The 22,562-nt window shown below is 47.3% G+C and overlaps 1 protein-coding gene across 4 annotated transcripts in view; it reads right to left on the reverse strand.

Moving 5' to 3' along the window:
• Positions 1–5,719: 5,719 nt before the first annotated feature.
• The window catches only part of MYO15A (myosin XVA), a 94,718-nt gene continuing 77,875 nt past the window's right edge, over positions 5,720–22,562 (reverse strand). For all 4 annotated transcript variants that reach the window (XM_081169325.1, XM_081169324.1, XM_081169326.1 and 1 more), the window contains 9 exons: positions 20,285–20,379; positions 18,878–18,955; positions 17,582–17,678; positions 15,357–15,517; positions 13,964–14,097; positions 12,896–13,029; positions 11,074–11,207; positions 9,579–9,734; positions 5,720–7,293 (listed from right to left, as the gene is read on the reverse strand). In XM_081169325.1, coding sequence (XP_081025451.1) covers positions 7,192–7,293; positions 9,579–9,734; positions 11,074–11,207; positions 12,896–13,029; positions 13,964–14,097; positions 15,357–15,517; positions 17,582–17,678; positions 18,878–18,955; positions 20,285–20,379 — 1,091 coding nt within the window. In that variant the 3' untranslated portion in view covers positions 5,720–7,191. The remainder of the gene's footprint in view (positions 7,294–9,578; positions 9,735–11,073; positions 11,208–12,895; positions 13,030–13,963; positions 14,098–15,356; positions 15,518–17,581; positions 17,679–18,877; positions 18,956–20,284; positions 20,380–22,562) is intronic.

The raw sequence follows: 22,562 nt of genomic DNA on the forward strand, positions 1-22,562 counted from the left end.
AGAGCGTCCTGGCCACGGCGACTCCGCTTCTGCGCACGCGCCGCGTGCCGACGCTCTTTCCAACTCCTCCTCTACCGCTCCCTGTTTTTTTTCATCGCCATAGAGATGGGGAATGGTAGAGCGGCTGCTTCCGGTGAACATCGGAACAGGCCGTTGGCTGTTTTCTATTCTCTCACAAGGATTAAAAAAAAAGAGAGGTCAAACTAATATTATACAGGCGCAGTAAAATATTTTTTTTTGAAAAATATATATAGGCGTATATAAAATATACACTTCCGGCAGTTAATGGCGCATGCGCTGAGCAAAGTGCGTAGCTATAAAAGGCACTATAGAGATTGGAACGTGGAAGGGTGGAGTGGCGCTCTCATTATCCGTTATGTAACAATGTCCTTTATATTACGGCGTTGGAATGGAAGCCAGAAGTGAAAGCTGTGCGTGTGAAACTCTTGTTTTTCTACCTCTATATTAAGGACTCCTTAAGGGCCTTTAATGTTCTCTGCGCATGCTCCTTAGTGCACGCGCACATGAAGCGCCATTTCCACGCCGTCATTCGCAATGACGTACGCGAGCGTAGGGTGGGGTTTATGCATAGACGCTTGTGTTGGTTTACTGTAGGGGGCGTGGCCAACTCAACAGAGTCTCCCCCTCCTTTCTTCACCGCCTACCTCAGCGCGGATTGGCCATGCTGACCCTATGAGGCGGGCTCAAAATGACAAGCCTGCCCGCTGATTCGCAGAAATGAAACAGGCGCTTACAAGGATCGGCGGGCGAGTGGCCAATGAAACGCCTCGGACAATGGTGACATTTTCTATGACAACAGAAGCGTGAGGTTTTAATTTAAGAGTCTCACTCTAAAATTTGCTGTGGTGATTTTTGAAGGAGAAAGATTACACTGCAGGGTTCATCAAGGGAACCACTGACTGGCACAACCAGGGCCAGCACTGGTGCATCATGGGATGATCAGCTCTCCTCAGAATATCTCCCTTGAGCCTCTGCTTCCCCTTGACACAACCAGGGCCAGCACTGGTGCATCATGGGATAATCGGCTCTCCTCAGAATATCTCCCTTGAGCCTCTGCTTCCCCTTGACACAACCAGGGCCAGCACTGGTGCATCATGGGATAATCAGCTCTCCTCAGAATATCTCCCTTGAGCCTCTGCTTCCCCTTGACACAACCAGGGCCAGCACTGGTGCATCATGGGATAATCAGCTCTCCTCAGAATATCTCCCTTGAGCCTCTGCTTCCCCTTGACGCAACCAGGGCCAGCACTGGTGCATCATGGGATAATCAGCTCTCCTCAGAATATCTCCCTTGAGCCTCTGCTTCCCCTTGACGCAACCAGGGCCAGCACTGGTGCATCATGGGATAATCAGCTCTCCTCAGAATATCTCCCTTGAGCCTCTGCTTCCCCTTGACGCAACCAGGGCCAGCACTGGTGCATCATGGGATAATCAGCTCTCCTCAGAATATCTCCCTTGAGCCTCTGCTTCCCCTTGACACAACCAGGGCCAGCACTGGTGCATCATGGGATAATCAGCTCTCCTCAGAATATCTCCCTTGAGCCTCTGCTTCCCCTTGACGCAACCAGGGCCAGCACTGGTGCATCATGGGATAATCAGCTCTCCTCAGAATATCTCCCTTGAGCCTCTGCTTCCCCTTGACGCAACCAGGGCCAGCACTGGTGCATCATGGGATAATCAGCTCTCCTCAGAATATCTCCCTTGAGCCTCTGCTTCCCCTTGACGCAACCAGGGCCAGCACTGGTGCATCATGGGATAATCAGCTCTCCTCAGAATATCTCCCTTGAGCCTCTGCTTCCCCTTGACGCAACCAGGGCCAGCACTGGTGCATCATGGGATAATCAGCTCTCCTCAGAATATCTCCCTTGAGCCTCTGCTTCCCCTTGACGCAACCAGGGCCAGCACTGGTGCATCATGGGATAATCAGCTCTCCTCAGAATATCTCCCTTGAGCCTCTGCTTCCCCTTGACGCAACCAGGGCCAGCACTGGTGCATCATGGGATAATCAGCTCTCCTCAGAATATCTCCCTTGAGCCTCTGCTTCCCCTTGGCACAACCAGGGCCAGCACTGGTGCATCATGGGATAATCAGCTCTCCTCAGAATATCTCCCTTGAGCCTCTGCTTCCCCTTGACGCAACCAGGGCCAGCACTGGTGCATCATGGGATAATCAGCTCTCCTCAGAATATCTCCCTTGAGCCTCTGCTTCCCCTTGACGCAACCAGGGCCAGCACTGGTGCATCATGGGATAATCAGCTCTCCTCAGAATATCTCCCTTGAGCCTCTGCTTCCCCTTGACGCAACCAGGGCCAGCACTGGTGCATCATGGGATAATCAGCTCTCCTCAGAATATCTCCCTTGAGCCTCTGCTTCCCCTTGACGCAACCAGGGCCAGCACTGGTGCATCATGGGATAATCAGCTCTCCTCAGAATATCTCCCTTGAGCCTCTGCTTCCCATTGACGCAACCAGGGCCAGCACTGGTGCATCATGGGATAATCGGCTCTCCTCAGAATATCTCCCTTGAGCCTCTGCTTCCCCTTGACGCAACCAGGGCCAGCACTGGTGCATCATGGGATAATCGGCTCTCCTCAGAATATCTCCCTTGAGCCTCTGCTTCCCCTTGACGCAACCAGGGCCAGCACTGGTGCATCATGGGATAATCAGCTCTCCTCAGAATATCTCCCTTGAGCCTCTGCTTCCCCTTGACGCAACCAGGGCCAGCACTGGTGCATCATGGGATAATCAGCTCTCCTCAGAATATCTCCCTTGAGCCTCTGCTTCCCCTTGACGCAACCAGGGCCAGCACTGGTGCATCATGGGATAATCAGCTCTCCTCAGAATATCTCCCTTGAGCCTCTGCTTCCCCTTGACACAACCAGGGCCAGCACTGGTGCATCATGGGATAATCAGCTCTCCTCAGAATATCTCCCTTGAGCCTCTGCTTCCCCTTGACGCAACCAGGGCCAGCACTGGTGCATCATGGGATAATCTGCTTTCCTCAGCCACTTGGTATAGCAAATGCCTGAGTTTATGATACACACCAAAGACAGAGGTTTTTAAAATTCTGATTCAGAATAATAAAGAAAAAGTCTTTATTATTCCACAAACCTGCAAGTTATTAGCAAAAAGTTACTGCCTGCCTGCCCATATGTAGCGGTGTTAGTAACTTTGAAAGTGTGGGGAGGGCAGAGGCAAATTTGCAAAGCTCCTCCCACTGCTCACCTGGAGGCAATCCTTACCCAAAAGTGAGCAGCTGTTTTCAATTCTAAAACTGAATTAAAAAAAATAAATATACTAGAACTACCAAATCACAACCTGGATAGCCATGCTTTCCTTTTAACTGCCTTCAGCCATGGCTTCTCCCATCCTTTTTTTAGCCCTCTTCCCATGCTGTCTTTCTGGGGCAAAAACATGCAGACAAGAGGAAGGAGATTAGAAGAAGAGGAGGGGGGGGGAAGCAGCTGGAGAGATCATTCCTTTTGGAGGATGCACCACAGTACATTCCCATGGAGGCAAATCATGGCATTGGGCTGTTAGGTGTCTTGTGCCCAAGCTGCATTTCGTTCAGCAAAATCTGTGTGAGGCAAGAGGATAGAAAGTCAGCCAGCAAATAAGCCAAAGCTCTCTGACCTACTTTCTTCCTACGCTTTGGGAGCCCTTGGCCTTAAAACAGGAAGCACCAGGTATAAGTGGCTCATGAATGTCTTCCTGGAGGCCTTTACTGAACCCTGGCAATCTCCTTTCCTTCCTACTCCTTTTCCAAGTCAATTAATGAAGGGACCAGTCACCTCCTTTATGGAACTTGGTAGGTTATTGGAATGGATTTTGTCGTCTCCATATGGAAAAATGCCTGCGTGATGCCACTTCTCTTGCTGTCTTCCAATCCCTTTAAACAGACAACACAACTTTCCCCATTAGGGTGTGTGTGTGTTTTTAAAGGGACCTATCTGCCACCATTGCTGAGCACTGGTTGATGGGAGGTGGAGTCCAGTAACATCTGGAGGGCCCCACAGACTCCCCATCCCTGCATTATAACTAAGTTTAACCAAAATGATTGCAACACCTTGTTAATCTCCACATCTGTTTCCTTCTCCTTCCCGTTGCCTCTAGGGTTGGTATCAAGGACCACTACAATGATTGGGCATCTGCCAAGGTCCCACATGCCAGGAGGATGCTCACTGCCAAAAGCCTCCTCCGCATCAGCATCATTGCAACCCACCTGTTTAATTGCCTACCTTTTGGCCCAGGAAATGAGGGGTGGCGAGGAGGTGCAGGAAATTCCGCTGCCTGCAGGTGGGGGTGTTTTTGTCAAAACTGCTGACCTTTTTTTTGCTTTTGAGCTATTGTTTTTAAAAAATTCACCAACAAATCAACACTTGAGAAATTTTCGGAGTTCTACCATTGCCTGAGGAACACGGGTGGCGCTGTGGGTTAAACCACAGAGCCTAGGGCTTGCCGATCAGAAGGTCAGCGGTTCGAATCCTTGTGACGGGGTGAGCTACCGTTGCTCAGTCCCAGCTCCTGCCAACCTAGCAGTTCGAAAGCACGTCAGCGTGCAAGTAGATAAATAGGTACCACTCCGATGGGAAGGTAAACGGCGTTTCCGTGCGCTGCTCTGGTTCGCCAGAAGCGGCTTCGTCATGCTGGCCACATGACCCGGAAGCTGTATGCCTGCTCCCTCAGCCAATAAAGCGGGATGAGCCGCAACCCCAGAGTCCGCCACGACTGGACCTAAAGGTTGCCTGCTTGCTCAACAGCTTTCTGCCTGGCAAGCCAATGGGTGGTAGAAATGAGGAAGAGGAGAGGCAGATAACGGCAGTGAGGAGTTTGTCTCACTGAGGCGGGATGTGGTTCATAGAAGGTGGTTTGCCCAAGGGCCCCCCAAAATCTGCGACAGACACTGTTCACCTCTGATGATATCTAGATTGTAAGGGCCTGGAGGCACGGATGGTGCAAAAAGGATGTCACATAGAGGAGGGAGAAAGGTTGTTTTCTGCTGCTCCAGAGAAGCGGACACGGAGCAATGGATCCAAACTACAAGAAAGAAGATTCCACCTAAACATTAGGAAGAACTTCCTGACAGTAAGAGCTGTTTGACAGTGGAATTTGCTGCCAAGGAGTGTGGTGGAGTCTCCTACTTTGGAGGTCTTTAAGCAGAGGCTTGACAACCATATGTCAGGAGTGCTCTGATGGTGTTTCCTGCTTGGCAGGGGGTTGGACTCGATGGCCCTTGTGGTCTCTTCCAACTCTATGATTCTATGATTCTAAGTAAGAGTGATTGTCTAACATCTGCCACCAAATGCTGGCAGAGGCACAGAAAGATCCAACCATTGAATAAGCCACGCGGTCATCCTGATATAATTACATGTCCCATCTATGTTTGGGGACATGGAAGTGTTTACATGCTCCTGTGCTTTTTGCTGGCATGCTCCTCTGTTAGGTCAACATGTATTCCAAGATGTTTTTGAGCGAGATGGATTACCAAATAAGAGGAAAGGAACACTCCTAGGGATTGCGGCCCTAAGTCTGAAAAAGGTTTCCCACCTCTCTTGTGTAGAATTGCATCTTCAACAACTATTTTGCATTTATGCTGGGGCAGGGACACACCCTTGTTGGCCTGTGTGTTTGGAATGTTGACTAATGCGATTTTGTTGTCCTCAAAGGTAAAGAGCAAAAGACCAGGTACCCATGAACGTATGACATAAAATGACACTTTTAATTTTGCTCAAATTGTGAACAAATATAACCCCCCTCAAAAAAGCGCAATTTTGAGTGCAAAAATATTACAAAATATAGCAGGTAGGGTGTGAGCTATTGTTTCTTCTCTCTCTCTTTCTCTCTCTCCCCCAATAGCACAATACCAGCTCTTCTGAAGACTGGTTGCTTTTATAAAAAATAAAGAGCGAAGTTGCAGAAAAAGCCGTATTCTTGAAACTGGACCAAAGTATGTTAAAAAAACAACAGAACTTATGAATAACTTTGCAAACAACTTGTGCACGTAAACAGACAGAGGCTGGGGACAAACAGCGGATGATTCATCATCATGCTTTGCTTGGAAGCTTCCAGACACATCTGGCTGACAGCTGTTGCAAAGTGAGTGCTAGGCCAGATGGCATCTTGATCTGGTCCAGCTCAGTATTTCTTCCATAGGTTCTATCCACCCACCTCAAATTTCTTATTAGGAGAATCTGGGCTCAGGCTTCAACTCCTGGTCTAGTAGGACTTCTCATATATAGCAGCCTATAGGGATAGATGAGTGCAGTCTTCCCAAACCTGGCATACACACACACACACACACACACACACACACACACACACACACACACCAGATGTTTGTAGGAGATTTATGCAGCCAAATCTGCATAAATTGTGCATAATAGTAAGAAATGTGTTAAGGATCACAGAGTTCTTAAATGCTAAAGAAGTTTCAGATTGGTCCTATGGCAAGGGATAAAATAAAGGTTGTTTCCTGTTCCTTTATCTCTCTCTTATTTTTGAACCATATAACTGACCAGATGCATAAGGCTGGAGCTCCTAAGCCCAGACTCCATGTTTGAAGATACTTTTCATATTTTTGTACTCATGAAGTTTTTATCTGTGTTGTTTCTGCTGTAGCATTGAGTGAGACCGCTGATTACTGTAAATAAAGCATTTTAGCTTACTTAAGTTTGTGGTCTATTCACTCCTAGAAGCAAACTTAATACTGGGACATTTTAAAGGTCTAACAACCTATATTTCCCACACATTACAAACACTGCATGTATTTCTGTTTTAAACTCTGCTGAAAGGGTTTTTGGCTAGAGAGTGAGTCAAGGCCCGCATGCTTTTTGAATTCAGGCAGACATCCATTTTCCTTTTGCAGTTTTTGCATGTGGGAGTTCAGGATTAATTGGTATTCACCAGTTATTTTCCCAGGCCATATCTGCCTCCTCCTGGGCAGCCCTCCCCAATGCCACCTCTATCGCGACCTCTTGGTGAATAGGAGGTGCTGCTGGTCTCCCACCCTCGTTCCCAACATAGATCTTTACACACACACACCCTTATTCACTCATACCTTCTTCCTGGGGGGAAGCACCACTTTGTGGCTTGCCTCAGGTACCAAAATGTATTGGGCCAGCCCTGAGAGAGAGAATGAGAGAGAGAGAGGAAGAGGTGTGTGGCCAGTCCATTCACAACAACGTGATCTCGCTCGGAGGGAGCGTGAGTCGCTTTTCGCGGGCGTGCAGCAAGCTCTCCATGTGGGTGGCAATTACTCGGCAAAGCTCCAGGCCCTGGAGAGGAAAGGAAAGCAAGAAGGTGGATGGTGATTTGACATTAGTTGAGACGCTGCCGTAAAAGCTACTAGCTCCACTAAGCAGGGCTTAGAAGGAATTAGATGGGTGTCAGATCCAGCAAAAGCTCCCCGTTAATTCTTTTTGTTTTTTTTGGTCCCCTAACATGGTCTCGCTAAGGTAGCAAGGCAGTTCATTCTAAGAAATTCAACAGTAGATCCATAGAAACCAAAACAATACTAATTATGAGATGCATAGATACTAAAGGTTTGCACAAGACGCCTTCTTAGCCATCACTATCTGTTGGCGTTATCAAACCTCTGCACAGTGAAACTGCCTGTTTACAAAATTTAAAATGGGGGAACCAGACAGATTCAAGTTGATCTTTCTGTTAAGAGACTCTAATAACGCTGAAATGATAAGGGCGGCGTTCAGAGGGTGTCGTTGACCATATCCTGCGCATCCAATCTTTTTTGGAGAAATTTTAGCACAAAGTCATTTCAGATCCTCATCTTTACTTTTTCAAAGCCTTCCATGGCCTTGCCCTCCCCTTATGTCTCTGCCCTGATATCCTGATATCTCCTTGCCAATGACACTCACTAATCCCAAGCTTTAAAAGGCCAAGGGACAACCTGAGCTCAGCAAACTTGTGTGTGGCTTTTTCGAGATCTGAATACCAACTTTGCATGGTGCAATTGTGGTGGCTAACAGATGAAGTTACGAGCCACCCGTTTGAATCTCATCTTTTGCATATATTTACCTACCTTGCAGGGCTGTTGTAAATATTACAAAATAATTTGTGCAGAGTGCTTTGAACACATGAAAATGCAATACACTGGTATTTTTTAAAAATAAGTTTTATCATCCCAATTGCATGCTACCTACCATCTGAAGGTTAAGCTTCACAGAGCCAGTGGAAGGAGACAGGAGAAGACAGAGGAGACAGAAAGAGAGGGGAGGGGAGGAGAATGATGTGAGTTAAGCATATTTGCAGAGTTGCATCATATTTCCAACAAAGTCTAAATGTGCATAATAAATTATAAAGCTTATGCTAGATTCTGAAAATGTAGCTCAAGAAGCTGTGGTGCGCAGCACTGTAATGTGCCATGAGTTTTTATTTAGGCCAGGAGTCTAAATAAAATCCAAATGAACAAATGCTTTCTGGATGCAAATAACAAAACTAAACACCCTACTCAAATATTTTCCCAATCAGATTTTTGTACAAGTGAGCTTGCCAGTCTGAATTTAAAGGCGACAGATCCACAAAGGGAGATGCAAGGTCACCCCACTGATACATTTTGCTAGAATTCTCACAACTATTTGCTTTTTCCTGGACTTTCCACAGGATTTCAGGCAAAGGAGGACCCTGAAAATCGGCTGTGGGGTAAAATCTGCTTTGCCATAACACCTTCGGGGGATGTATGGATGCCACCCTCTCTCCCTTGAGAAATGCTATGAGTCTCACCAAATCAGCTCCAGCTTCCCTCAAAATTCCTAGGATGTTTTGCCCAAGGTGGAATTCTCAAAGTCACCCCAGATCTAACTTCAGGTGAAAATTCGGTGTTGCCCCTAACTCCTCAAGCCTGTCTAAGTGCATCTTGCTTGGCTCATGCCATGAGGCTGGCGCATTAGGACGAATGCAGTACAGGCTTATCTCTTTGGGCCAATGGGGCCAATACATTTCGGTACCCGAGGCCCCACCAAGCTCAGCTTCCCTCAGCCAAGCTCCACTTGACTACCTCCTCGACTATCCTGAAGGAGCGTCTCCACCCCCATCATTCTGCCCGGACACTGAGGTCCAGCACCGAGGGCCTTCTGGCGGTCCCCTCGCTGCAAGAAGCCAAGTTACAGGGAGCCAGGCAGAGGGCCTTCTCGGTTGTGGCCCCTGCCCTGTGGAACGTCCTCCCACCAGATGTCAAAGAGAACAACAGCCGACATCTGAAGGCAGCCAGTTTAGGGAAGCTTTTAATGTTTAATAGACTATTGTATTTTAATATTCTGTTGGAAGCCGCCCAGAGTGGCTGGGGAAACCCAGCCAGATAGGCAGGGTATAAATAAGAATTATTTATTATTATTATTATTATTATTATTATTATTATTATTATTATTATTCCTCGGCATCAGTATTGCCTTTGCAGAACGGAGGAGGATAGGGACAAATCCAGAAATAATTGGCTCCACCTGTTGTTCCGCCTACTGCCTGGACTCCCTGCCTTCCACCCTGGCAGTTCCAAGGGTACCAGTCACCACTGGCCGCAGGGGAATTATGCTGTATCAGGACACACATTTCCCCGCTTTACCTGCTCCAGCTGCAGCTGCGTGATCCTTTGGGACATCAAGCCCCCCAGCATGATCTCTACGTAGGGGTAGCTGGATCCAGCCGAGGGCCGTTGGGTGCGTGTGGACTGGATCTCTTTCAGAGAGAATGTCACAATGGGTTCCTGGAAGAGGAAGGAAAGAGCCGTGTTGTAGCTGCTAGTGACTTGTGGAAGTCAGCTGTTAGTTCGCCACACAACAACCAGTAGAGTACATGAAACCCCAGCAGAGTCTTCAGAGATTTCCTGCTCCCAGCAACACAGCTTCTTCCAGAGTCCCTGGTAAATAGGAAAACTCCTTTCCCTTCATATACACTTAATAAAACTTAATAAAAAGCATTTTTTTTTAAAAAAAAGAAAAACTCCTTTCCCCTGCAGTTCAAAGGAATGCTTTGTTTTCTGTATCCAGACACAAGACAAAGCTGAACCCTGCTATTTACTATAAACAGTTCTTCTGGTCTTTGAAGTAAAGACACATACCGTATTTTTCGTCCTATAGGACGCACATTTCCCCCTCCAAAAATTAAGGGGAAATGTGTGTGCGTCCTATAGAGCGAATGCAGGCTGTGCCGCTAAGCCCAAAGCCAGAACAGGAAGACGGAGCCCTGCGGAGCGCTCCGTCTTGCTGCTCTAGCTTGGGGACGGTGCCTTCACCCCGCTGTCCTGCAGAAGCTAGCAAGGCTGTTCCCAAGCCAGAACAGCGAGACGGAGGGCTCCATCTCGCTGCTCTAGCTTGGGGACGGCTGCGTGCAAACCTCTGTAGGGCAGCGGGGCGCTGCGCTCCAAAGGCTTCAGGGATCTTTGAGGCTGGCGGTGGGGGAAAGCAGCGCTTCCCCCCACCGCCAGCCCCACAAGCTCTGGTGAATGTACCTTGAACGCACCTTGTTTTAGAGGGGGAGAACAAGAAAAAAAAAATTCCCTGTTCTCCCCCTCCTATGGTCTGGTGCGTCCAATGGAGCGAAAAATACAGTATATGTACAGAGATCCACTAACACTGTCACTGTTAAATTGTGAGCGAACATATCAGATGACACAGCGATTCTTCCAAAGCAGCTCTTTATTGTAAGCTGGAACAGAACTAACTGAGGAGCTCAGTCAGCCTGCTTATATAGAGCTCCAGAACAATGTAACTGTTGCCATTTTCTAAAACTATCCAATCACTGAACGTCACTTTTCGATCTTTCATTTGCATACAAACTATCCAATCACTGAACGTCACTTTTTGATCCTTCATTTGCATAACTATCTACAGTATCCCCCTGCTGGCCCAGGGTGAGAACTTCAGTACATAACCGTCACCATGCTAGCTTACGTTGCTGTGCAAAACCCACAGCCTCTTCCCTTGACTCGCACAGATTCAGAGTCAGACCCCGACAGCATCAGGACTTGCTGTCGTGGGCCAGGAGTCAGCTTCGCCTGCTGAACAGCAGCCTGAAAGGGGGACGGGACAATCCACAAAACCTACGTGGGTTTCCTTGTTCAGGAAGTTGAGTCCATTCTGGTTCACTGCCAGGATGCAGGGGGAGATGATGGTGTTGTTGCTGCAGCTCTGGATGTAGAAGAAGGACGAGCCGAACATGGGGAAAGCGCTCAGGAGCCCTGGAGGTGGGGGGGGGGGAGCGGAATTGGAATGAACTGCAACACCACCATTATTGTGAAATACGGTATTACTGGGGCAAGAGACAAAGGGGTCCTTTGCTCAACTTCAGATTGAACTGGAGAAAAGGGTTTTTCCCCCCTTCTGGAATTAAGAGTGTAAGAAAAACCTGTTGGATTCAGACAATGGCCTCTCTAGCCCAGCGACCTGCTCTCACATGGCTAAACAGATTTGCAGCTAGACTATATAACTTCTTGTGGGCCGGTAACTTTTCTTGCCTCAATTATAAAGCAGAATGTGCATGTTTTACTATAAACATTTTCAGCACATTCTGGGCAGTGCTGGAACAAAACCAGCTGCCTTAGAGGAAGGATTTTGCTCACCCAATGGAGGAGCAGCTTTGTCGTGTGTGTTTTCACTGCTGCAAGATGTGCCAATGATTGTCACTAGTTAAGATGGCTTTACAACTGTACCTTGGTTTGCGAACAGCTTAGTTCACGAACGCTGCAAACCCGGAAGTGACTGTTCCGGTTTCCGAATGATTTTTGGAAGCTGAACATCCGACGGGGCTTCCGCAGCTTCCGATTGGCTACAGGAACTTACTGCAGCCAATGAGAAGCCGCGTTTTGGTTTTTGAACGTTTTGGAAGTTGAACGGACTTCTGGAATGGATTCCGTTCAACTTCCAAGGTACGACTGTAGAAGGAGATTAGACAATCCATGAAGGAGGAAGAAATCTAACAGCACCTATTTACCATGATCCCTAAATAGAACTTTCACTTTTGGGTGCAGTGAAACTCAGTTTGTTGCCTTCTTCATATACTATCTTGGAAGTATCTGACTGGCTGCTCTTGGAAATGGTGCTGTGTCAAATGGACCTGCCTTGGTCTAATCCAACAGGGCCTTTTCTTTATTCAAGTTCAGGAGTGGATAACCCCACCCACACCCCATCCAGTAGGCAAGGTGCTCTAAGCTAGATTCCACCTGCTCTCTGGGTCCTAACGCTACCTGTTCAGTGTGGCGAGAAAAGGGCTTTGCTGCTGTACTATGTGAGTTAACTGTGGCTTCTTTCTCTGCAGGAGGATCTGTTGCAAGGAGATCATTCCAGCAGATTTGTGCTCCTTGCAAAAAGGAGCTCATGCATTCTGCAATTGCATGCCCATAATTTTTGGGATGCAAGTGCATTTTGAAGCTTGAGGCTTTAAACAGCTGTAAGGCAGGGCTTGCAGCTCAGATGTGCAGTGTTCTGCTGGGATTGCTGAGTTTTTTGTGCCTTTTGTGCAGTCGGGGCAGATGAATGGTGAACTTTTTATTTATTTTGCTTTTTTAAACAAACAAACTTTGTAGAAAGAATTGAAGAAAATGGAAGGTGAACCTTGAGTGGAGTTGCTAGGTAATAAATAAATAAATAAATGCCTCTGTGACAATGGGAAATAACTTTGTGTATGTGAGTGGGTCTGGCCTGCCCACTAATTGAACGTGGCCCCTGATAGCTTTCTACTGGACTGATGTGGCCCTTGGCTCGAAAAAGCTTCTGCCCTACTGCACTGGTTCAACCAAGGCATCTAGTCCCTTTTATTATGGCTCATTTCTTTAACTTTAGCCGGTCGGCACTGTTTACGTGGGCAAGACCTTCCCAGTGCCATGCCCTGGGTCAATTAATGCCACTTCCTTGAAAGCCAACATCTTACCTAGGAACTGCGCCCGAGCCTGGTGGGCACTCAAGGCCTGGGCTTGCTGCAGGTGGTGCATGACCATGTCCAGCCAGGACTGGGCCTTCTGCAGGTGGTAGAACTGGGGCGGGATGTAGTCCTGAACCTCCCGCCTGGGATGGGGAAGCAGAAACAGAAGAAGAGGAGAAGTCATAAACCACCTAGGATGGACTGCGGAACCAGAAGCCCTCCTGCTGTTATTGGGCTACGGCACCCACCATCCTTGACTACTGGCCATTGTGGCTGGGGCTGATGGGATTTGGAGTCCAACAGCATCTGGAGGGCAGCAGAATGGAGAAGGTTGTCTTAGACAGCTTCAAAACAAGATGCTTCAAGCAATTAAAATTATTTCAGTCAGGACAGTTTCCCCCAACCCGGAGGCTTCCGGAAGTTGTTGGACTCCAACTCCCATCATTCACTACTGCTGGTCTTGCTTGCTGGGGCTGATGGGAGTTGGAGTCCAACAAATATCAGGGTGGCCTGGTTGGTAAAAAGAAATGCATATTGCAAAGGCCTGTGCAGTTATGTTGTTGTTTAGTCGTTTAGTTGTGCCCGACTCTTCGTGACTCCATGGACCAGAGCATGCCAGGCACTCCTGTCTTCCACTGGAGGTCTAAAAGGAGAAGGGGAAGGCATCTTGCCAAACCTCTACTGGCAGGAAGTTCCACAGGGCAGAACCTGCCACAACCATGGCTTGATCCTGAGTAAAGGCCGACCAGACCTCAGGGGCTTGGGGAGCCATCCAAGAGGGCCTCGGTGCATAGCTGTCAACCTTCCCTTTGATTGCGGGAAATTCCCTTATTTCAGCGCCACTTCCCGCTGCTATCCCGGATTGTTAGATAGCCCATAGACCGTCTCCGGGACAGGTGAGGCTGCTGATCCTTTATTTTCAAATCTGAAAGTTGACAGCTCTGCCTCGGTGATCGAGGCAGAGCATAAGAAGCAGTCCCCTGGCACCTGCCAGCTCAGAATTGCTTCCTGGTTGGAGGGGGGACATGTCCCCTTTTTGCCCTGTCCCCGCAGCCCCCTAACCTACAGGGCACCTACACGGTAGGCAGGTAGAAGCTGTCCTTTGCTCGGTGCTGCAGAGCAGCCAGCTTGGAGACTTGCTGGAACTGTTGCTCACTCGGCCTCATGGAAGGGAGAGTGTTGAAGAGCCCTTTGAGATAATCAGGGAGAACCTGAGGGAACGAGAGGAGGAGTCATAAATACGAACAATAATTAAGTAGCACTTGGCGCTTCCAAATATTTGAAATGCTGTATATACTACGATCTCGTAAGGTGGAGTCTTCATAGATTCTGCTACCATGCAGAGGAGCCGTTCCTTAGCATGTACCCTGAGAAATGTCACAGACTACTTCCTGCCTTTGACATGGCACCCAGTTCGGGAATTTTATTGAGCTATAAATCTTTCTAATCACTGTTTGAAATACTTCCTTCCTCTCTATAGCCATGTATGCATACATTATGTATATTTATTATGATTATGATTTAGATTTCTATACTGCCCTTCATAGGGTCTAAACCACAGAGCCCAGGGCTTGCTGATCAGAAGGTGGCGGTTCGAATCCCCGCGACGAGGTGAGCTCCTATTCTTTGGTCCCTGCTCCTGCCAACCCAGCAGTTCGAAAGCACGCAGTGCAAGTACTGCTGGGTTGGCAGGAGCAGGGAAAGGAGACGGCGGAAGAAGATTGGAAGAAATTCAAGAACTATCTTAAGAAACATTGTAAAATTAATGAGTGTTAGAATGATGCGGTTTTAGAAATTAAATGGATTACAGCTGTAAAGATTAAGTCAAAAGAAAAGAAAGGTTAATAATTATATAAAAGTAAGGGTGAGGATTTGCTGAACTGAATATTTGAAATTGGAATGCAGAAAGGGAAGGTATGAGGAGGTCGGGGAAGTAAGTTTTAAGAAAATAAGGATTTGAAATTATGCTTGTTTTTTCTTGTATGTGTGTTTGTTTGAATTGTTGTGTTTGTTTATATAATTTGTGAAAATTTAATAAATATTTTATAAAAATAAAAAAATAGAATATCAAAACACAAAAATACAGGGTTTCCCAAACTTGGGTCTCCGGCTGTTTTTGGACTACAACTCCCATCATCCCTATCTAGCAGGAGCAGTGGTTAGCTTATTGACACAACAAACCTGTTAGTCTTTAAGACCCTGTCTTATTTTTGTGACCACCCATTTTATAGACCGCTTAGTGGGGGGAGAAAGGCCACTTCAGAGTCTCTGACCGTCTCGAACCAAGTAAAAATAGGCTGCAGAGTCACTGGTCGACCTGTCCTAATCAAAAATGCCTTCCCAAACAAATGTCACCACCACCAAGACCTGGAAGGAAACCTACCTATGAGTCATTTTGAGAAGGAACAAGATGTGCACTCGGCTGCTCCTCTCTGAAAGCTTTCCCTTCTCTTTGCTGTAAAGGTCTCACCTGATTGTAGTGCATGGTGACATAGAGCTCATTGTCAAACTTTAGCGGCTGGGCCCAGATGATGCGCCGATACCAGAACATGAAGCCGCTGTCCACGTTCTCCATTTCCAGGGCAACATCAAGGATGTACTCCTTTTTGTTCAAAGGCCGAACATTCTGATCTGCGTGGGCAAAATGGCACGGATCCGATTTTCAAAGCAGCCTGGTGTTCCTGGTGAAGTGGGTGGCTGCGTTCACCTGGCGTACAGTCTGGCCCCCCTAGCTTCCAAATATAGACTGGTGATTTGCTAAAGGGGTGTGTGTGCAAACTGCTCTTTTCCTACACGGCCAAAAGAATGGTTTGACAGCCCTCTACCAACAGGTGGTGGTAGACGCTTTCCAGATAAAGTCCGGCATCTCAAAAAGAAATAACATTTCAGGTGCAACCGGGTGAATTTTCACAAGCAAGAATGATAATAATGCCTACAAAATTATACGCCTGTTGTCCTACTGAAACAACATATGACAGGCAATAAATTTATCCGAATTTGGTCATTTTTGTGCAGTGACTCTTTAGAACTCAGGTGTCTGTGCAAATCCACCCACGAAAGCCAATGCACATATTGTTGGGGTGCTGCTAGGAAGCCTCATAGAAAAGTTATTGAAATGGTCCGTTTTTGGGGGGTTGGGTAATTTCGGGGTGTATTCATGGAGGATAAGACTGTGTTCCACCTCTGCTGTTGCTGTTGGAGGTGGTATGACTCTGAATACCAGTTGTAGGGAACACAAGTGGGGGAGAGCACTCAGATCCCATCTGCAGGCTCCCATAAGCGTCTGCTTGGCTCCTATGAAAGGAGGGTGCTGGAACAGATTGGCCTTTGGTCTGATCCAGCAGCCAGACTGTTCTCAGGCACTCATAGTCCACCAGGAAATTAGTAAACCTAGTTTAAGTCGGCAATGTGATCCGATCCTGAAATTGGTAGTTTGAACTGAAATAAAAAATTAAGGTCTTAGATATGTAATAAATGTTCATAAATGTACCACGCAAACACGTACAAAAATATATACCGTATTTTTCGCCCTATAGGACGCACTTTTTCCCCTCCAAAAATGAAGGGGAAATGTGTGTGCGTCCTATGGGGCGAATGAAGGCTTTCACTGAAGCCTGGAGAGCGAGAGGGGTCGGTGCGCACGGACCCCTCTCGCTCTCCAGGCTTCAGGAAGCTCTCCGCAAGCCTTGGGAGCTCCACGGGAGTTCCCGTCGGGCTCCCAAGGCTTGCGGATAGCAGCCTGCATCCTGAAGCCTGGGGCGCGCTGCACAGTGCGCCCCGGGCTTCGTGCAGATATCGGGCAGCCCCACAAGCTCGGGGGACAGCGGGGAGGCGGAGCGCCGCCATCCCACTGTTCCCCGACCTGGTTTGGATTCCCCGACCTGGTTTTGGGGGGGAAAATAAAGGAAATTTTTTCCCCTTTATTTCCCCCCCCCCAAAAAAACTAGGTGCGCCCTATGGGGTGAAAAATATGGTAAACCACATGTCTGAATCTGAAACAGCACAGGAAAACAGCCATGAAGCCATTTTTGGCTCCCAAGCTGACCAAATGTTTTCTCTGCAAAGTCAAAGGAAAATGGAAAAGCCTCCCCATTGTCTTTTCCTTCACAAATCTTGTCTTAAGGGTATGTCTGTGTTGGAATAGGGTGAGCCTGTGACCTGGCTCAGGAACTAAGTATTTATCATTACAAAAGACTGGCCAGGCTCCCCAGGGTATCCAATCAAGTAAGCATTAATAGGTAACCTGCCAGACAGGAGGTAAACAACTCAGATTTCTGGTAAACAGCGCACTCAGATTTTCTGTTGTAGACCACCCCTTTCTGTGATGTAGGTAGGATGTTTCTGAGGGTGGTTTTGGACTCCAGGGCGGGCAATTTAAAATGTCTATATAAGGGCGGGCACACCTAGGTTCTGGGTCCTCCTCCTGCGTGTGAAGGGGGCACCCTGTTGCAACAGTTCAGTAAAGATCAGGCTTACTAGCTGCTTTGCTTGTCAATATTCTCTGGTTGGCCTCTGTTCTTTTCTCCGACCGATGGAGAACCCACAAAGGACTTTATAAAGGCTCTTGTGTCCCCCATAAGGGAATAAGAGCAGATTTTCGTTTATTACAGAACAAAATACAGGGAGTGGAACGATACGTTTAATCCTGGTCTTTGGACTAAGGAATTCTCTCCTCTGGGGCCCAGCGGGACTCACTTCTGTTGGCGACAGCAAAAATGATGTATTCGTCAAAGGCCTCAGGGCGGCGTAGTCCCATCTCGTAGCATAACTCCTCTATCACATCCAGCGCAACCTGGAAATGCAGGTGAGGGACAGAGAAGTTGAGTCACAAATGACCAGGTACATATTCTGGAATGTGGTTTGCCTGTCTGCTTGTCTGCCTGCCTGTTCGCTATGGGTTGGAGTGTCTTTGGTTAGACGATATCTTGTCATAGCTGTCAACTTTTCCCTTTTCTTGTGAGGAATCCTATTTGGAATATGGGAATTTCCCTTAAAAAATAGGAAATGTTGACAGCTATGTATCTTGTATCATTGCCAAACTTGTCAGGTGGCTTCCCAATGCGGTCTTTGTCTGTGTTTGGATGCGGGACACCATTTTGAAACAAGATGGTGGACCAAAACATGACTTCGCCATGACTTCACCCAAACGGACGTGGCAGATACAAATGAGGTTTCCTGAGGTGGAGGAGGTAGTTTTTAGCTATGTTTGGTGCCTTCAGATGCAATATATTGCTGTATGTGAGAGAGATACAGTGTGTGCACACACAGCCCCAAAACTCTAATTTATACAGTGGTGCCTCGCAAGACGAAAAGAATCCGTTCTGTGATTCTCTTCGTCTAGCGGTTTTTTTCGTCTTGCGAAGCAAGCCCATTGAAGGATTAGCAGATTAGCGCTATTAGCGGATTTTAGCGGCTTATCTGCTGATCGGATCAGCTGATAAGCAGCTTAGCGGCTTAGAAAAAGGGGGGGGAGGGAAAAAACCAGCAGGAACTCGCAAGACATTGTCGTCTTGCGAAGCAAGCCCATGGGAAATTCGTTTTGCGAAGCACCTCCAAAACGGAAAACTCTTTCGTCTAGCGAGTTTTCCGTCTTGCGAGGCATTCGTCTTGCGGGGCACCACTGTACTATCCATTTAAAAATAACAATAGGTTTATTAGAATTCCTGGGCGGCACCGGGCACTTTCTGCTAGTTTTAAATAATGCCAAAGTTCATAAGCAAGGAATACAAACTTTGAAACCATACAGATCTCTTCTGCAAGCTAGATTTTTTTTTTAAGAAGATGGAAGGTAAAGATGGTTCTGAGAAAGGGCAAGACGCTAATCCCCACCTGGAATTGTTTTAACATTTGAAGATGGTAATGAAGGAAGCTCTTGCAAGCTGATTAAGTCACAACTGTTCTGTTGGCCTGGAGGGTCAACATTTGGCTCCTGGGCCTGAAATTCCCTTTCCCTGATCTATGGGGGTGAGAGATCCTTCCTCTTCCACTCACCGAACAAGTTTTGATCTTGAGGTGCCTCTCAATGCCTCCCGGTAAGAGGAACAGCTGCCGCTTGGAGCTCCTTCCAGCCTTGGCAAAGGAAGGAAGGAAGGAAGGAAAGACAAAGTTCATGGGTCATAAGTAAAAATGGAGGAGAATTCTGCATTTTAAAGTAAACTAACTTATTTCATAATCTCCGCATTTATCTCTGCGAAGTGAGAAGCAGCTAACCATCAGATCACACACTGCGGTGCACTCTTGCTTCAGAAATGTGCACCCAACAACGTGTATTTTACTGGGGATGGGATGTGTATTTTAGAAGGAAATGTGCTGAAAAGCATAGGGGGAAATGCAGGAAAATGTATATAAAATAATATACAAAACACATATTTTAAGGAAAGCATACAAAAATGGTTTAAAATGTTTATCTTTTTCAAAAAAAACAGGAGAAAACAGGATGGAACAGACTTAACGATTGTTGAGGGTGTGAGAAACTGGCATGGAATGGAAAGAGGCTGGTGCACCTACCCTGAATCATAAGCCATGTTTAGAAACGTATTAGCCAGAGGACCTTACTGCTAGGAGTCCGGCTCTGGTGACTCTCCTGTTTGCATCCCATCAGCACTGCAAATCTGGGAGATCTGAGCTCCGTGTCTCAGGGGTGCCTTCTAGACTGCAGTACCAGCCTGCCTGAGCTATCTGTCAGCTGACGCTCCAGGGTCAACCCTTGCTCACCAGGCCCTATAAAGCCCTGGTCTTAGAGTTCCCTCCTTAGTCAGAACAACTCATTGCTGGTATGAGGCCATGACATCAGCACCTGCTCCAGTACCTGGCTGTGATTACATGGCTGTCCCTCTAATGCTCTTTTCCTGCTTATTCTGGAACTCAGCTCTTTCCTGATATAATGTCCACACTTGCTTCTTCCTGCTAGGGCTGACAGCCAGCTCCCTTCAGGTTCCAGAACCCGGACAGTCAAGAACCTGAGTGTTTCCTCTGGAAATGAACCCATGCCTGCCCTAGATTATGCAAGGCATCCACTCAGGCCAGATAACAGACCTGAAAGTTGACTACTTGGGGATCTGAACCTGCTGTGAACCACAACATGGATTTGAACTGCGATTTGAATGCATTTGCCCCCAAAGTGGACTCCTGGTGGGTCATTCCCAGTTCCCAAATCACACAACCACACCACCAGCAGACCTGTCCATAGGGCACACCAGCAGTGTGCCCAATAACTGAAACAGCATGTTAAAAAAAGGCCCATCAACATTTACAGCATTCAAATACTGTAATAGAAAACAGTTCGTAAATACAAACCACAGCACCACCCATCCCTGTTTGGAAGCCATTCTCCTTCTGGTGTAACCCTCCCCCCCATTATATCCAGCAAAGCCCTTGTGGGACTTGCAGGGCACTCACCACCATGGCTTTGAGCTCAATGTTACTGGGGAACTCGCAGCGGCCACCAAACTGAAAGGTTTTCTGCAGGTTCTGCTCACATGCCTTGGCGATGCCTGATGGAGACCATGAAATAAATATGAGAGAGAGGCAGAGACAGAAAGTGTGTGTGAGAGAGGAAGTATCCGAGAGGAGAAGTGAAATGTGGGGCTCCAGATTTCTCAAATGCTGTAGAGAGAATCAGCTCTTTAGACTCACCTAAGCCTGATTTTAAAGACAATGCACAGGGCAAAGCACCGGAGGCTAAAATGCCTACAGGTGCAAACAGATGCTTACTAATTGGGTGATGCCAAGCATCCCCAGTTCTACTGAACAGGGAGAAATAAAATGGGTAGAACGAATGAACAGGATGCTTTTAGTTAAAGGTACAGCAGCCCTGAAAAGCCTCAGTAGCATTTTGCCCATGCATACTGGAGAGGCTGGCACTGCAATTGCATTTTATTTGCACACACAGATAATAATAATAATAATAATAATAATAATAATAATAATAATAATAATAATAATAATAATGATGCATTATTTATACCCCGCCCATCTGGCTGGGTTTCCCCAGCCACTCTGGGTGGCTTCCAACAGAATATTAAAACACAATAGTCTATTAAACATTAAAAGCTTCCCTAAACACGGCTGCCTTCAGATGTCTTCTGAAAGTCTGGTAGTTGTTTTTGTCTTTGACATCTGGTGGGAGGGCGTTCCACAGGGCGGGCGCCACTACCGAGAAGGCCCTCTGCCTGGTTCCCTGTAACTTGGCTTCTTGCAGCGAGGGAACCGCCAGAAGGCCCTCGGAGCTGGACCTCAGTGTCCGGGCAGAACGATGGGGGTGGAAACGCAGCTTCAGGAGCCTCCCAAATGCTTAGACTCTTCAAATGGAGAACTACTTAGCCCTTAGCCCACGTGACCTTAGAAACTGGATTTTTGATGAGGCTGCCAACCAAGACAGAGCATCCATCATTGCTGCCCGTTAATCTACTTGGTACCCCCAAATTAAGACCACTCACTCAAGGCTCCATTACCTTGAGACTCTGACCTTCCCACAACTACGCAGGGCCTTTGCAGAGCTAAGATTCCAACAGATGCCCTTGTTATATTTAGAGGGGAATTCCCCATATGTGTTGCAAATGCATAAATGAATGCAATCAGGTAGAGGACATCACACAGTATCTGCTGATTTGCCCCCTGTATACAATGCCCAGAGGAAAATTTATATTGCCAATTCTTAATTGGCTTCCAGGTCGATCCGCACAGAAGTGATAGTTGAACTCCTAGCAGATAAACATCTATATATTACCCACCAGGGAGCCAAATTTGCGCTGGCAGCCAAGAAGCTCCGTTCCAGGTATGGGAATGCATTCCAATTTTAATATTTAATGCTGTGAATTTCTTTTTATGTTGCAAGCTGCTACAGGCTACGTTGTAAGACCTTAGAGGAAAATTTTCCTTTTCTTCTCTGTTGCCCATTGTAAAGGCCTTTGGCTATATACAATAGAATTGACCAGACCCAAATGCTACAAAGCAGATCGGAAAACGTGCTGGAGGAGAACACAGAAAACAATGAAGCGCAACTGATATTGCTGTCACCTGGAGTGAGTGAACAAAGATGGCAGGGAGGGGGGAAGGCTGGCTTGGGGGCAGCCTGGGACGGCTATTTGCGCTTAATTATATGGAAGACTCGATTTCAGCAGTAAGTGTGGATGCACATGATTGCTTTGGCATAGAGCAGCCAGGGGGAAACCCTGCCCAGTGCCAACTTCTAGCTGATTCAGCTTGTGCTGAGCTGATGGCATATATTTGCTACCATCAGGTGCATTCAAGACTTGGCAGGCCACCGCAACCTGAAATTCACCCTGGTGCACCCTGGCAGATGGATTAAAAACTCTCTGCCTAGTTTTTCATGTTCCACATCTTCCAAGCTCCCAAACTTCTGTGGTACAAAGACCATCTGTGGGGCAGACACCATTCTAAGGGGGCATGCAGTGAGCTGGCATCCCTAGCTAACAGCCTAGTTTGGGGAGTGGGGAGTCATCTATCTTTGCCAATATTCCTTTCCACTCTGAAGCCACTGGAGCCAGTTTTGGAACCTGCGTCTTTTAACGAGGAAATAACCACCGGCTGCGACAGGTGAGCTGCCTTCCGACTGAAGCTGCCTTCTGAGAGCTGAGCAGATGGGCTCATTTCCATTCATTAATGAGCGATGGGCAGCGGGGAGGAAAGCGTCCCAAACAGGGCAGCCTGATGG

Source organism: Podarcis bocagei, assembly GCF_964188305.1.
Source record: "Podarcis bocagei genome assembly, chromosome: 14".
NCBI classification, from domain to species: Eukaryota; Metazoa; Chordata; class Lepidosauria; order Squamata; family Lacertidae; genus Podarcis; species Podarcis bocagei.